The 17,662-nt window shown below is 36.4% G+C and overlaps 1 protein-coding gene across 1 annotated transcript; it reads left to right on the forward strand.

Moving 5' to 3' along the window:
- The first annotated feature begins 955 nt into the window (after positions 1–955).
- Positions 956–13,428, forward strand: LOC148202935 (uncharacterized). Its single transcript, XM_088111097.1, has 6 exons — positions 956–1,361; positions 1,445–1,548; positions 3,591–3,688; positions 11,985–12,199; positions 12,493–12,542; positions 12,931–13,428. Exons 1-6 carry the CDS (start codon positions 977–979, stop codon positions 12,976–12,978), a joined length of 900 nt encoding a protein of 299 aa, XP_087967223.1. The 5' UTR covers positions 956–976; the 3' UTR covers positions 12,979–13,428.
- The last annotated feature ends 4,234 nt before the right edge of the window (positions 13,429–17,662 follow it).

Raw genomic sequence — 17,662 nt, forward strand, 5'->3', positions numbered from 1 at the left:
AGGATTGACTGGTTTCAATTAAAGTTCTCCAATTTTTTAATTCAATTTTTTTAATTCAAAAATTATAAAATTTCACTTCACGGTTATTACCACATAATATATGTCACGTCATTAAAAAAATGACAATCAACATGTTACATACATGTCTCTTAAACGATGTTTATCCAATTTAACTATAGAATTCTATTTATTTTAATTTTTCATAATTAAATACCCAATTGAAAAATATCAAGTAAGAAAACTATTTGATATTCTGAGTAAAATAAAACCTACCAAGTCATTAAACCTAAATAAATTACGAAAAAAAGTTAGAATGAATGAGTACAGAGTTCTTTGAGCTCAAATCCATACCATAAAAGCAAAAGAACAAACTAAAACATTCTCAAAATTTGCCACTGGATTCAATTATATATATATATATATATATATATATATATATATATATATATATATATAACTTGAGTATATTTAAGTCACTAAATAAATTATAAGTAATAATAAAAATTTATATTATTATATTTTAGTTATAACTATAAATTTATTCAATTTTATTATAAGTATATTTAGGTATAGACGAAAATAAAATAATTTGTAACAATATTGATAGTGGTTTCGCAAGAAAATTATTGTTAACTTGAACAAGAACTAATTTTAGATAACATAGAAGTTTATTTTATTTTTATTTAGTATTTTTCGAAAGTGTGTATAGAAATATTTACACATTAGACTCCATAATCTTTGTATTAAAATACGTTTAGACGGTATATATAAATTTAAATTTCAAGATATTTGTGTTTAGAAAGTAAACGCATGAATAAATACCAAAAAAGTAAACAAATAAAAGATCCATGCAGTTCACTCCTCTCCTCTTACCATACGTTGTCGTATCCCCGTCAAACAGATCCTCCAATCTGTTTCTCCCACGGTCTCCGTTTTTCTTCTCCTTCAATTTCTTTCTCTCTTCACCGAGAGACCAATGGAGGACCTGTGGAAGCGCGCCAAGACCTTCGCCGAAGAAGCTGCGAAAAAGTCTCAAACTCTCACTCCTTCCTCTTCCAGGATCGCCGATCTCGTCTCCGAAACCGCCAAGAAATCCAAAGAACTCGCCGCCGAAGCCTCCAAGAAGGCCGACATCCTTAAATCTGCCGCCCTCCGCCAGGCCGACCAGATCAAGTCTTTCTCCGACACCATCGCTATCCCTCCGCAATTCGCCGCCATTGCCACCGCCGCTACCACCGCCTCCTCCTCACCGACCGCCCCGACGCCGGAGGACCTCGAGAAGTTCGGCGTTTCCGAAGACCTGAGATCCTTTGTCAGGGGCCTAACTTCCACCACCTTCCAGAACTTTCCTCTCAGTTCCGGTAATTTTAGAAACCAATTTGCGGATATCTGTCTTTTTTTTAATGTTTTTGAACGGCTTGAGTGAGTGAGATTGAAAATGTAGATGAACCTGAGGTCTCTGATGTGGCCACTGTGGGATCCAATGTTCGGAAGGATCTCAATGAGTTTCAGGAGAAGCATGCCACTCTCGTTTTAACTACTGTTAAGGTAAATTCACTTGTTTTTTTCAATTTTAAATACTTTTTTATATTGGATTCCTTATGTGGGGAAATTGCATTTTATGCTCTTTGTTTTAGTGCACGTTTAGCGACAACATAAGCAGTGTATCTATTGTCTTCATTCATGTTTGTTGGCTATTCCTTTTGAACTAAAAAGATGGACAGATGGGCAAGATAGAAGGCACCTCTTTTAATAATAGCGTGTTAATGTGATTGCTTTGTAGAGCTTCTAATTTCAGATGCTTGTTTGGGTAATGTAGCAAAGCCAAGCGAAAATGTACATTTTTTAAATAGTAGTTTGTCTTTGTGATTTCTTTATAATTCATCCCTCTGCACATGTTTACTTTAGAAAGGTGCTAAAGGCTGGTGTAAGTGTGAGTCTTGCAGTCTAAGCTTTGTTTTCCAGGAAAAAATAAGGATGCATGATTGAGAGGTGATTTTGGTGATTTCCCTGGTCATTTTGGTGATTACCTTTACATCATGTTTTTTTATTATTTATTTGTGGTTTAACAAACCATTTAATTTCTATACTTGTACAAACATTTTGTTCTGGTCCCCTACGTATAAAAGTGCCCCAAAAAAATTGGTGGTTGTTTCGTCAACAGAATTTTGAAAATGAAGTTGGTTCCTCTGTGAACCTCTGTCAAAGGCAACTTTCAGCAAGGAAGCCTTACCTCCTGTTTGTTGTTTTTATTTTCTCTTATGCTAATCTTCCACTTTCTTTCTCTTCCCTTATCTTCTTCCTCTCTTTATTACAGTAGCAATCAAAACATTGATAAAGTTAAACTCATTATATCCTGTTATATATAAATCTCATAAATTGTCCATAAAAGTTCAAAGCCTGTGAAAATCTGCCATTGTAAGCATATCTGACTACAATTGAATTTCAATATATCCAATATGTATGACAAAATATCGCCTTTCACAACAGTGCGCCAGAAACATCTTCGTTTTTAAATTTTTGGCTATTTAACAACCACAACCTTATTTGGCGATTTAACCAAACTGCCAAAACTTTTATAGCTGATTTACTTCATTTGTTTTAATTGTGCTAGTGGAAGGTAACACCAAAGTTAACAAAGTAATTTGACAATTGACAGAAAAGACTCAAGCATAAGAAGGAATCTTGTGTAAGGACTAAACTATTAAGTTTCTAGGTACAGGGACTGCAACACGGTTTTTTCAAGTGTAAGGACACCAAAATATATGCTTAAACAGGGACTAAAATGTAGAGCTTTTATGTGTGGGGTGGGGACTGAGACCAAAAATATGTGCAACTGTAGGAACTAAATGGTTAATTGAGTCTTTATTTATTGATCTTTTACTAGTGTTAGGGATGAAAATGAGGCAAGACAAACATGGTTTAGCACAACTTGATAAGAATTGACTAAACTCAGATATGAACCTCTTTTATAGTTCAAATATAATTCAAAATCACGATTGTCTTGATTCAAATCTTTAGCTTGGGTCATATTCATATTATAAAGTATTTTGACTTTTCTTAATATAAAGTTATGATTGTGATACATATTTCTTTTATTTATTCATACAGAAATATTATGAAATTAATTATAAAATTTTAATATATATGTGTGTGTGTGTGCATTTGCGTAGATTAAGTTCAACACATTTGGTTCACGAACCAAATTCAATGAATTATAGTCAAATTGTCTCTCAATCTAATTTTAAGGTAGTTTGGTTAATTGCTAGCTTTAGTAGTGGTGGTGGTGTTTTGCTGGCAAACATCTATACATTTGGTCCCTACTAGTACTAATATAGGAAAACTTCGATCGTGTCCTTTTCCATGTTTCCATTTGATGATTAATTGAGCTTTACTTCTGTGATATTTCATTGTGATCAAGCTAATTCATTAAAAGAATCACCTTCCTCTTTATTTCCAATGTATTATTAGTTACCATCAAGCAGTCATGCTATTATAATGCAAGGACTGAAGCATATGTGTTTAAACATGTTAGGTATCACAACTTGCTACTTTATTAATGTTTATGTATTTTAATTACAATATCGCAGGAAATTTCAAGATTGAGATATGAACTATGCCCACGCACCATGAAAGAAAGATACTTTTGGAGGATATATTTCACACTTGTCAATACTCATGTGGCTCCGTAAGTAACATTAATAATTCACACACTATGTTAGATTTCTCAATTGAGATGGGGAAAATGTTCTATTTTTTTTTAAGTAACTTTGTTTACCTTTGCCGAGAGTTTCATTTGTCCTGAAAGAATAAATATTTACAAAAGTAAAGGAGTTAACAAAAATAAAATTAGATAATACACTGGTGATCAAAGGAAAATATTTTCTGTTGGTTTGTGTCATTATGTACTTTATATTTTAAATTTATTGTTATAAAACAATGTTAAAGTACTATAAATAAAAGGAAAGCGAAATAATGTGGTGGAACAACTTGTCATTGTAATGATTCAGATGTTGTAATAACTCTTATTTTATATGTAAATGCATATTGTGATTACATGTATTCTTCTTTAAAATCAGGATTCTAGATACATAATATTATAAATGTTATAGGATGGTTTCAATAAGGCAAATGATAATTGTGGCTTGTACGGATTCCCTGTATGTTTAAATAGATGCACAAGTTTCAAATCCGGTTGCTCATGTGTGTTCCAAATGATAAATATCCTAATGTATATAGGCTAGAGCTAACTAGATCAAGGCTTCTTTTTTATGCTACTAAATTTTATTTAGTAAAGGTAGTATTATACTCAAGGAAAAAGTGTGGGAAAAATAAGAAGAGTGTATTTGGGGAATGAGTAAGTTAATAAAGATGATTACCATCCAACACTGTAATTTTGGATAGCACACAGAGCAGCCCACCATAAAATTTTTATTGTAGGATGGCTATCATGGAAGTTTATAGATACAAGTTGAATAATTTATATTGCACAGATACAAATGGTAATAAATTGTTAAGATATAATAAAGAGAATCTAGAGTAGTTAATAATTAGTGGGATACCATGGAGCAGGCCCATAATATCTTAAATAACAGGATATTGAGTTAAAGTGGATGCATTCAGTTAGTAAATATGTGAGAAACCCTTGGAATACAGAGTGATATCCTTTTTTATCCTTCTTTTTAATCTGAAGGTGAGAATGAAGTAGTTCCATGATTTGTTCAAGTTCCCTTTTTTTTAATATCCCTAGAAATCAATTAGTTCAAGGAATAGTGGCATGCCCGTGTTTTGGTCCTTTTTCATTCCCATAATGGGTTCTTTTCAAGACCGGGGAAATATCATGCAAACAATACAAAATAGCCATCTCTTTTGTTCACCATTAGCTTCACATGGTTCAGCAATTGCTGCAATATTCACCTACAGCTTCCACTGCATTCATTCATGAGATTCATATCTTTCATCTCTCCAGAGCCTTGAAGCGTAACATACTCATTTCAACTCTCTCTCTCTCTCTCTCTCTAATATTTCTTGTTCTGTTTATTTCTCCCATATTTTTCTCATATTCTCAAAAGCAGACTGAATTTGAAATAGTTTGGATATGAAAATCATCTAGCTCTTTTCTATATTTCTATCACTTTCATTTGATAAAAGAATAATGTTTTTCACAGGAAGGAAATTTCAAGAATTAAAATTTCAAGAATGATGTAATACTTAAGATTGAAAAGAAATAATTCTTGAGGGCTTAATTGATCCCTCTCACAATCTTCTATTTATAAGAATAAATTGATACACAAATACATGATAAATAGGGTAACCCTAGACACAATATAATCATGATAAATAGGGTAATCCTAGACACAATATAATCATGATAAATAGGGTAACCCTTGACACACTATAATGATGATAAAATAGGATAAATATCCTAACACTCCCCCTCAAGCTGGAGCATACAAATTGTATGTACCAAGCTTGGAACAAATAAACTCAATCCGAGGACCCCTTAATGACTTAGTCAATACATCTGAGAGTTGATCGTTTGACCCAATAAACTCAGTACATATTTCTTTGGTCAACAACTTTTCACGAACAAAATGACAATCAATTTCTATATGTTTAGTCCTCTCGTGAAACACTGGATTTGATGCAATGTGGAGAGCAGCTTGATTGTCGCAATACATCTTCATAGTATGGATGTCACAAAATTTAAGCTCTTGAAGGAATTGTTTCACCCATATAAGTTCACATGTTAATGATGCCATTGCCCTATACTCGGCTTCCGCGGTTGATCGAGCTACTACATTCTGTTTCTTACTTTTCCATGAAATAATGTTTCCTCCCAGAAAAACACAATATCCTGTTGTAGACCGCCTATCAATAGGTGAACCTGCCCAATCTGCATCACAATACCCAGATACATGAATGCTTCCTTTATCTTCATATAACAATCATTGCCCGGGAGCCTTCTTTACATACCTTAGAATGCGAATGAGAGCATTCCAATGGTCAACACATGGAGCCTGCATGAACTGACTAACCACTCCAACTGCAAAGGATAGATCTGGCCTTGTAATAGTGAGATAAATCAGTTTGCCAACCAGCCTCCTATACCTCTCTGGATCGGAGAATAATTCACCTTCTTCTGTCCTTAATTTCTGGTTTGGGTCCATGGGACTGTCTACCGGTCTACAATCAATCATGCCTGTTTCTTGTAATATATCAAGAGCATACTTCCTTTGGGAGATTACAACTCCATCTTTTGATTGCGCTACTTCAATGCCTAAGAAGTATTTGAGACTTCCAAGATCCTTGGTTTGAAAATGTCTACACAAGTACTCTTTTAGTTGAGATATTCCAACAGCATCATTTCCTGTAATGACAATATCATCAACATATACTATTAAGTAAACACATTTCCCGAGAGAAGAATGACAATAAAAAACTGAATGGTCTGCTTCACTGCGTTTTAGCCCAAATTTTTGAACAATGGAGCTAAACTTTCCAAACCAAGCACGTGGGGATTGCTTGAGGCCATATAGAGATCGATGCAATTTGCATACCATACCAGACTCCCCCTGAGCAACAAACCCAGGAGGTTGCTCCATATAAACTTCTTCCTCAAGATCACCATGTAGGAAGGCATTCTTGATATCCAATTGATGAAGTGGCCAGTGACAAATGGCTGCCATGGCAAAGAAGAGACGAATAGTAGTCATCTTGGCAACAGGAGAGAAAGTGTCACAATAATCAAGACCATAAACCTGAGTGTAACCTTTTGCAACAAGCCGAGCTTTGAGCCGATCAATTTCACCATCAGGGCCAACTTTAACTGCATACACCCATCGACAACCAACCGCCTTTTTTCCTGGGGGAAGGGGCACCAGCTCCCAAGTATTACTGTGGTCAAGAGCCTGCATTTCTGCAATCATAGCTTGTCGCCATCCAGGATGATCAAGTGCTTCTTTCACATTCTTGGGTATAACAACAGAGGACACTGAGGATAAAAGAGAAAAATAGGAGGGCGACAATCGATGATAGCTTAGAAAATTATAAATGGGATGAGGGTTCCGAGTGGAACGAGTACCTTTTCTGAGGGCAATAGGCCATGCTGAATCATTTGCACCAAGAGGCGTGGGAGGAGGTGACGAGGGAGAAGAATCTGAAGTAGGAGATTCACCATTGTCTTGGGGAGGTGGACTATCCATTGAGGCCCTGTGTGGGATGATCTCAGTATATGGAGAAACAGGTGTAGAAGGATTGTGATCAAGACTTGGAATGACAGAGACAGTGGAGCTATTCGACTCAGCCATTGGAATAGGAAGGACTTGCGGAGGATAGAAACATCCTGAACAGATGGAGAGAAGTAAGGAGTCTGTTCAAAGAATGTGACATTGGCAGACATGTAATACTTCTTAGTTTCAGGAGAGTAACACCGATATCCTTTTTGAAGTCGAGAATAGCCTAAGAAGACACATTTGAGAGCGCGAGCGGAGAGTTTGTCTAGACCTGGAGACATGTCATGAACAAAACATACACAGCCAAACACTCGGGGAGATGTATGAAAGAGAGGATCATTAGGAAACAAAATGGAGAAAGGGACTTTATTATCAAGAGAGGAGGAGGGCATCCTATTAATAAGATAACATGCAGTTAAGATGGCATCCCCCAGTGATGGACAGGAATATGGGCACCAAGCAAAAGGGTACGAGCAGTTTCAACCAAGTGTCTATTTTTTCGTTCTGCTATACCATTTTGTTGTGGTGTATGAGGACAAGTAGACTGATGTAAGATACCATGGGAACTCAAGATGGCAGAAAAGGAGGATGAGAAATACTCTTTTGCATTATCAGTTCTTAATATTTTGGTTACTTGACCAAATTGATTCTTGATTTCAATCAAAAAGGATGTAAAGATAGCTAACAATTCAGAACGATTTTTCATAAGATAAACCCAAGTACATCTTGAATATTCATCAATAAAGGTAACAAAATATCTAAAACCAAAGGAGGAGATACGACTAGGTCCCCATATATCAGAATGGATGATGGAAAAACTAGAATTACATATTGATTGAGACCTTTTAGGAAAGGAAGATCTAACATGTTTTCCTAATTGACATGACTCACATTCTAAGGTTTGGAGACCACTAAGTTCAGGACACATCTTTTTTAATTTGGACAAATGAGGATGACCAAGTCGATCATGTAGCACTTTAGGATTAGGAGCAGCAACACAAGACACCCTTGGACGTGATCCAAAATGGTATAATCCGCAGCTTCATATCCTTCTCCAATCTGTCTCCCCGAACCACGCTCCTGTATAACAAAAGATTTATGATCAAAGGTTATTGAACAATTTAACATTTTAGTCAACTGGCTTAAGGAAATTAAATTAAAAGGACAATTAGGGACAAAAAGGACTGAGTTGAGATTGAGGGAGGGAGACAAAGAAACATGACCGACTCCTTTGGAAGAAGTTTTAGATCCATTTGCAAGGGTTATGAAATGAGGTTTTTCTCGAAAGGAAATAGATGAGAACAAAGAGCTATTACCAAAAATGTGATCAGAAGCACCTGAGTCAATTACCCATGAATTTTGACATTCCATAGATTGAGAAACGCAGGTTGTTGATGTATTGGGAGATTGAGATGGTTGTGCCAAGCTGTTAGACTTTAACCTTAAATACTCTTGATATTCATCCTCAGAAAACATAGAAGTGGAGGTTTCAGTTTTCGAAGTGGAAGTTTCAGTCTTCGAAATATTGGCGGTTTTGGAAGGGAAACCATGTAAGGAGTAGCAATTCTCTTGAGTATGACCCATCCTTTTACAATATGTGCATTGAGTACGTCCCCGACCTCCTCCTCCTCCTCCTCTAGTGCCACGTCTTCCTCTTCCTCGTGTGGCAACCATGACAGATGGTTCCACTAGTTCATGCGCTTCTTGAGTTTGAGATACCGGGACACGCAGAAGGCGAGTGGTCAATGTTTCCATAGAGGGGACCTCATGACTAGTTAGAAGTTGATCTCTGAGATGATCAAAATCGGGATGTAGGGCACGAAGGATCAACACCATGTAAAATTTGTCTAGTTTCTTTTTGATATCCTCTAATGGATCTACTTCCAAAAACATCCTAAGTTCTTCGACAGCAGATTGGGCTTCAGCCATGAAGGACACCATATCATGGTCAGCCATTTTAAGAGATGCAAGCTTGTTCGTAGTGTCATAGAGACGTTGAATATCGTTGGCATAAATGTTTTGGGCTTTCTTCCAAAAGGAGTGACAAGTTTTGAAAGCCCTCAAAGATACAAGAAGTTTGGGTTCCACTGATTGCCATAACAGGGTACACAACTGGAAATCTGCTTGTTTCCACTGAGCAACTTTTTCAATAGGCACATGGCTTCCATCTCGCTCAAGGTGGTCATAATGCCCTTGGCCGAGGAACCACATTTCAACCGCAGCAGACCATGATAGATAATTTTTTCCATTTAGCTTCTCGGAGGTAATTGATGGACTTCCAGAGAAGGAAAGAGTACTGCCAGACGCCATCTCTGAAGAAGACAAATAGTACTAGCGAGGAACAAGAAAACCCTAAGGGTTTAGACGAAGGAAACTGTGACAGTGATGGACGACCGGTGGCCGGCAACGGCGGGCGGTGAACGGCGGCCGGCGACGGACGACGGTGGCCGGCGGTTGACGGTGGCCGACGGCGGGCAGCAGTGGGCAGCGGCGGGCGACGAAGAACTGTGGCGCCGGACAGATATATATTACGAGACAGAAACCAGAGCGGGTCCCGCTCTGATACCAACTTAAGATTGAAAAGAAATAATTCTTGAGGGCTTAATTGATCCCTCTCACAATCTTCTATTTATAAGAATAAATTGATACACAAATACATGATAAATAGGGTAACCCTAGACACAATATAATCATGATAAATAGGGTAATCCTAGACACAATATAATCATGATAAATAGGGTAACCCTTGACACACTATAATGATGATAAAATAGGATAAATATCCTAACAGTAATAAAACGAACAATATGCTAAGACATAAAAACGATTTAAGCTATTCCCAAGAATTTTAATATCAATTCCTGAGAATTTTAAATGCAATAATGCTGCTATAGTGGTCATCTTGCCTGTGTCAGAAAACACAATTTTGGCCCATTAAAGCCATCATTTTACTCTACTGGGGGGCAATCTTGAGGTTTTGCCCCCTTCCATCTTCATTTATCTGAACCCTGTTTCTCCACCCTCCCACCACTCTTTGGAACATTTGTAAATACAGACTACCCTTCTCTTCAATGAAGACCCACTTTCTCCATGACATTTCCTGCATCTTCAGTCGCATCCAGGCTCAACCTGCATATCTATGGCACATTGTTCGGTGGTTTCTACACTGTTCACTACCTCTGGGTTTTATTATGTTCTTGTCTGAGAGATCTTTGTTCTTTATTATTGTTTATTTTACAGCATCTCTTGTTTCTTTCCTATCTTTCATTATTGTGTTCAGATAGACAACCTTACCTATCTACTATAAATTTCTTTGTAGTGGTCATCCCACTATATGCTGTCTTGCTCTGGCAGTTTAGACATTATAGTCTTCTGAGATCCTAGATCTTAGAAGACTTTAGATATCCATAATCTGTTGGAGATTTTCTAGCTGAGAAACAGGATGGCAAGTAGTTTTGTTTTTTACTACTTAAACAAAAGCACTTGAAGCATGTGCTAAATTGTTGCTGGGAATCAAACAAACTACAACTGAGACCAATCTAGCTAAGTAATGCATATTATTTTACAAGAATGTGATCCAATTACACAATATACTAGCACTACAGGTAGTGAAGAGGCCTAAGTAACTAGAGAGTGAGGAGCACAACACTTTTATGTTTCACACTTGACCATAGGGATGGCAAAGCGGACTTGCCTGTCCAGTTTTAGCCGCCCTGCATTTAGCCAGCAAAAAGCTGGTCGGGCAGGCCCCTCCGCATAAGAAATGTTGGCTAATTTTTTTGCCCCCTTGCATAACATTTGACGTGGAGGGTTGTGAGTCAGCTCGCATAAGGAATTATTTATTTTTGTAATTTTCTCCCTCAATTATAACATGTAAAATATCAGAGTGCAGAATTTTAATAACCTTATTTTTATTTAATTAAATTAGTAAAAATAATACATTCTATAAGATTATTTTTTAAAATAAGTAATGTTCATAATTTTGTGATTTCTAATTTTTAAGTACAAATCTCTTAGAAATTTCATACCAGTATAACTAAAACAACAATGGAAACTAACTTTCAAATAATTAAAGTTGTCGAATAGAACTGAGACTGATGAAAGACACTTCAAAAGCAAACTTACGTAATGGAAAAATTCTACAGAATACTCATATCAATGGACACATCATAATCTAGAGGCAAATTCACACAATGTGGGCTATGTGGGTTGGCCCATGTTGACCTGCATGGGGTGCGGGCTATGCAGAGCAGGCTTAAGCAGGTTAGTGGACCAAAATATTCAGCCCCACATTGCCATTCCTACTTGGCCAAAGCGTCAATAGCACCATATAATTGTTTTTGGAACAATGTTGTCTTATCCTCCCCTTACATGTTCATTTAAATTCTAGCGTATTACTTGTTTTCATGGAATTTAGGTCGTAGTTTTGTAACTTTTGACTCTTGGCTGAAATTAATTGAAACTGAGCTTTTAGCTCCTTCTAATGTTGGAGTTGCAGTAAATATAGACTTCAATCTTTATTCATGTATGAGGAAGCTTGGCTCAGAATGCTTCTATTGTGTTCGTGGAAGCAGATAAATCACTGTTGTAGAGGATAAGATTAATTCTAAAGTAAAGCTTTTAAAAACCAGAAAGTGATGATATTCTAATATTTTCCCGAATTTTTACTGCTCTTGTTGCTTTTTATGTTGAGTTATGTGTTTAATACATGAAGTAAGCCCCATTCAATAATTGTAATGTTCCAATCAGGTATGAGAAGCAATATATGGAGGAGGTTCAGCTTAGAGCATTAGCAGAGAAGAATGACGATACTAAGGTGGAACAAGCTGCTGATACTGGAGGAACTGGAAAGGCAGAAGCATCAGGGAAGAATGTGAAGAGTAGGTCTTCTAAATCACCCTCCAATGAGCAAGACTTGGATACATTTCTTCTTGGAGATCTTGAAGACAGTGATGAAGGTCCAGGTATATTACTCAGTTTGTTCAGATTTTGCCACAGAAAGCATTCACTCGAGTGAAACATTTTAAAATTTTCATCCCGGATCAGGGTCTTAATTTTGCACATTTTGTCTGAGCATATTTGTGCTAATGTGCAAAAGCATGAACCATTCCACTGTCGATTATCATTTTCAAGATTCTTGAGAAATTGACTTCATTTTGAAATTTTTTGGTTGATTAATGAATAATTATGTCATGATCTTCTATGAACTTTTGCCATTCTGTCTACTTTCATAATGATTATCATTTCCATCTTTCAGATGATGGTGAGGGCAGTTTTGATGATGATTTTGACAAGATTGGCAATTCTGTAAGTGCTTTTACCTGGGTCGCCCTTGGTTTATGTTTTTCTTTTTCATTTAATTATACTCTAGCTGCCTTAATATTGTTTGGGAACACAAACTGAACATTCCCCATGTCTATGAAAATAAATTACAAAATAAATAAGAATAATTTGATTTGGAATATTTAGTTTGAAAATGATTTTGCTTATTAGTAAATAGAAGAGCCAATGAGATTAAGAAAACGCGGGAAACTAGGCACCAAGTGCACACACTCGTGTTGTAGTTTAAATAAAATAATAAAATTGTAAGATTATAATTGCATAATTGTCCTCTCTCGGCATTGCTGGAAATTTTTAAGTGCATGCGGCTTTTCTTGATAAGATGATTTTGATTTATTATGTTATAAACCTTCAGGATGTTGAAGATGAGAAGCATGCGAAGAAAACTGCTGAAACAATTTAAGATTTTAGAGACTGAAATAAAAGTGAACTTTGCTGCTGGCAACTACCCTGAGATATCAGCGAATCGTGAAGGCAAATGATTGTAGCAGCCTGGAATTAAGGAATGGAGGCTGTAGATGTAGGTTTGGTGAATGAACTGGTCGGGAAAAAAAGTGAAGTAATTCGTCATTATTTATTTATTTACCATAATACCCTTTACAGTGGCAGATTAATTCTGGACAAAGTTGAGACCTGTTGCCTTGTACAGTTAACCTTGTTCGTTACTGAAGTGTTTCTATTTGTTGTTACTTTTAGTATATAACGTGAGCATATTGATTTTAGGGCTTAGTACGTGGTTGGCATTGTGATTAGGGTAAAAGGGGTGTTCTATTTATAAAATGTTTCTGAACTATTCGAACATATTGTTGTTTCTTTTTCATTCACTGAAAGTATAATATCTCATTTTTGTTTACCTTTGGTTACCTCAACCCAACTCTTGCAATCAACACTCACTCTCATCACTGCACTCTGTCCACTGCCTGTGTAGTTAAAAATGTGCACAAGTTGTTTGATTTTTGATTAGGACAAAATATTATTTATATTATATCCTATTAGATTTTTTTAACGGTCAGATTGAATCAAACTAATTTAATTAAGATTTGTTGATCTGGTTATCAAGTTAAGTCAAGAAATATTATATTTTGAAAAAATCGTTACTGATTTAGGTTTAGGGCGATGTCCACCCACTAATGACAAGATTGGCTGGAGGGAGAGGTATTTTCGGCTAAAGATAAATTCTTCTTTATTGAGTTCCAGGCTTAAAGCTCAATTAGCAATTGGGATTGGTATTCAGACAACTGATAGAAATAGAATAAGGATAACCTTGAAATGAGTCCTAGCTTGAAAAAGGATTTCAAAGAGAGGTTGGATTATGCCTCTCTTTCGTATTTTCTCTTTTTCTACTGGTTCTCAGGTTATTGCAAATTTAAAAGTTTCTTTGTTTTCCAACAGTTTTGAATTTGATTTTCAGTTAGAGGCGTTTCAAACTCTAGTTTGGAGAACAAACTTACCTTTTGACACCAAATTTGAAGGGATACTCCAAGTTTTGACCAAGGTGCGTGTCTCTTACACCAGAGGGCAAAGATATAAGAGTGAATTTGCATCCCTAGACCTATGTTGAATATTGCGTGACCATTGCCGCTTTAGTAATTCATATGCTTTGCTTAGCTGTAGATTATATCATGAAATAAATCCGAATATTCAATGATTATGCCTACTAAGGATCTATATAACAATGTATTATGCACCTTCTTGATATGACAAGCAACTTCTGCTCAGCAAATTGACAAACAACTTCTGCTCATATTGTGCAAATGGTTTAGACATCATCTGCTTCATCTCACACTTATTCTCCTAATCATTTTTATCATAGTGGTTATGTTCATCGTGGCAAAGCCAATTATTGTTGTCAAGGTAGCCGTACTGGATGGGGTTCTATTCAATATCAAGTTTGCAAACAAGAATGGCCATACTCTGTCACACTACTATCACCACTCTGATCCAAATTATACTGGTCAATTTTATGTCAGTCATCCGACGCCAATCCTGCCCCATATTACAATCTACCTGTGATATCTGAATCACCGTCCCAGCCGCAACCTTCAAATCCACCGGGCCAACCACAATTTTATATGATAGCAACTTCAAATTCTTCACCTCCCATTCATGCCCATCTATCTGATCCTGCCCAACAATCTCAGAATTGGTTCATAGATTTAGGAGCTTCACATCATATTAATTATGATCCTAATATTCTTGTGGAAGTCGTTCCTACTCTAGGAGATGCTAATGTGTTTCTAGGGAATGGACAACATTTGCTTCTATAATTCTCTGGTTCTGCCACTTTTTCCTCTCATACTAATCCTCGTGTTACCCTTTATCTGAAAAATCTTTTACATGTTCCCTCCATAAATAAAAATCTTGTCAGCGTTAGCAAATTTGCAAATGATAACCATGTATATTTTTGAATTTCACTCCTCTATTTATTTTGTCAAGTCACAAATTGATCAGTCTGTTCTTATCATGGGATATTTTGCTCTAGATGGTTTATACCAGTTTGCTTCTCTTTCACTGCATCCTTCGCCCAGATTTTCTCACTGTTATCTGTCCCAATACTCCTCCACTGTTAATTCTAGCACTCACCAATCCTCATCATCCACTCCTACATCATCTCACCCCGTTACTTTATATTCTCCATGGCACCATAGACTAAGTCATCCTTCTACTGTTTTACACACTGTTCTAAATGCTGTAATCTCTCTCTAGTATATAAAACACCTGTTGACTTTTGTGTCGCATGCTGTATGGGAGAATCTCATCAACTTGGCTCTCATCCTTCTTTAACCCTTTATACTCATCCTCTTCAACTTATTTTTTATATCTTTGGTAGCCATCCCCCATTCAATCATCCCTGGGATATATTATATTTCCTTTGTTGATGCTTATAGTAAATATACCTGGATTTATTTTCTCAAGCACAAACCTGATACATTACAAATGTTCAAACAATTTAAAACACTTGTTGAACTCCAGGTAAACCATAAAATTAAAGAAGTTCAAATAGATTGGGAAGGTGAGTTTAGGGTTCTAACTTAGTTTCTCCAATCTATTGGGATTCATCATAGACTAATTTGTCCACACACTCATAATCAAAATGGTGTTGTTGAACTTAAGCATCGTCATATTGTTGAAATGGGTCTTACTCTTCTTTCTCGCGCTTCTCTTCCTCTAAAATTTTGGGACCATGCTTTTCACACTGTTGTTTATCTCATTAACAAACATCCCACTGCTGTTGTGCCTCACCCTGTGCCTTACTCCACAACTTTTCAAAAAGAACCTAACTATACCTTTTTGCGTGCGTTTGGTTGTGCATGTTACCCTCATACCCGTCCCAATAACCATCACAAACTTGAATATCATTCCATTGCCTGCCCCTTTTTGGGTTATTCTTCTTGTCATTAAGGTTACAAATGTTTGAATTCAAATGATGAGCTATTTATTTCAAAGATGTTTTATTTGATGAATATACTTTTTCCTTTACCACCATATCTAAATTTTCCCCATTACCCGCTTCACATTCTCGAACTCTTCCTCTTCGCATCCTTCCATCTTATGTTCAATCACCCATTCATCATGCTACTCATGAGTCCACATCTACTTTTCCATCTGTTGAATCACATCCTGTTTCTCCTCCACCTACACACTGTCTTGACTATACCTCCACTGAATTACCAATCAATGATCCAGGCACTGACTTACCTCTTCTTCCTTCCATAAGTGGACCTCTTGCTCCCATGGTTCCTTCCACTTCCCAATCCAGTCACCCAAAGTAAACTAGATCCAAGTCTCGCATTGTCAAACCGCGACTCTATCCCTTCCTTCTTCTCACTACTACTAAACCACAACTATTAAACAAGCCTGGTCATTCCCTCTTTGACGAAAGGCGATGCAACATGAAGTGCCACATCACATCTTTAAGTTTTGCACCAAATATACATCTTCTGAGCAAGCCATCGGTGCCTACTTTGAAGAGGTAGGGTCGTCCCAAATGAATTGTTTGGCAAGTTTGAACAACCTCTTCTTTTGATGCCAAGTGTGTTCTTCATCATCCCAGTGGCCTTGAGATTGGCAAAGTCAACAAAGCAAGGTTTGATTTGGACTGCAAATAATTTCTCATCTGGGAATTCTTCCATAATTTCATCCTCCTAATTGATGGGTTCTTCATTGGTTAGTCTAATCAGATGGTCAGCTACAAGATTTTCACTTCCCTTTTTGTCGTTGATGGTAAGATCAAATTCTTGTAGTAGCAGGATCAATACAGGGAAACACTAGAGGGGGGGAGGGGGTTGAATAATGTTTCAAAACTTTTCGCAAAAACAACTTTTAATAACTATTACAAGTGTTAAACTGTAATAGTTGTTAAACGCTTGTGTTTTCAACCAAGTGTTTAGGAAAACGTTTTAAATAGGAAAAACAATAACACAAGTATTTTATACTAGTTCACTCAATCTTGAGTCTCCCTTAAGAACTCTTAAGGGGGGTTTCACTAATCTTATCCAAGATTATAAACCACTCCTTGTATACACCAAGTATTCTCAACCACTCTTGGTTCCGAAGTATTATAAATCACTCTTGGTTTCCTTAGTCAATCTTGACTAGTCCAAGTTCAAACACTCATGGTATAAACCTTAGACAATTGTCTAGAACGTTTAACTCTCTTAAACTAAATGATACAAGTGTTTTAATTCTCTTCAAAATATCCAAACACAATCAGTTTTTTATTACAAGTACAGATTTTGATAAATTTCAATGAGAGGATAAATACAATACAATGAAATATGAGAACTTGTGAAGTTATTTCTTTTGTTCTATGAACAGACTTAGATGATATAAGCTTAATGAGAGAATAATAGCGGAACGATACAATGATAGCAAAAGTTCTTGTATTTTCTTGTGTGAGTCCTCCTTATATAACTTTCTTTGAGATCACCATTACTCAGAGAGAGTTGACATTCTTGAGAGTTGGTGGCTTCTTGTACGAAGATATGTACTTTTCTACACCTTGGGAACAATGGCACTGCTTTTGCACTAAGCTTGTATAACTATGGTAGGACATAAAGGTTTAGGAAACATTCCAAGAATGTCTT

The sequence above is a fragment of the Vigna umbellata genome, chromosome 3, assembly GCF_029865625.1.
Source record: "Vigna umbellata cultivar VRB3 chromosome 3, Vumbellata_1.0, whole genome shotgun sequence".
Lineage (NCBI taxonomy): Eukaryota > Viridiplantae > Streptophyta > Magnoliopsida > Fabales > Fabaceae > Vigna > Vigna umbellata.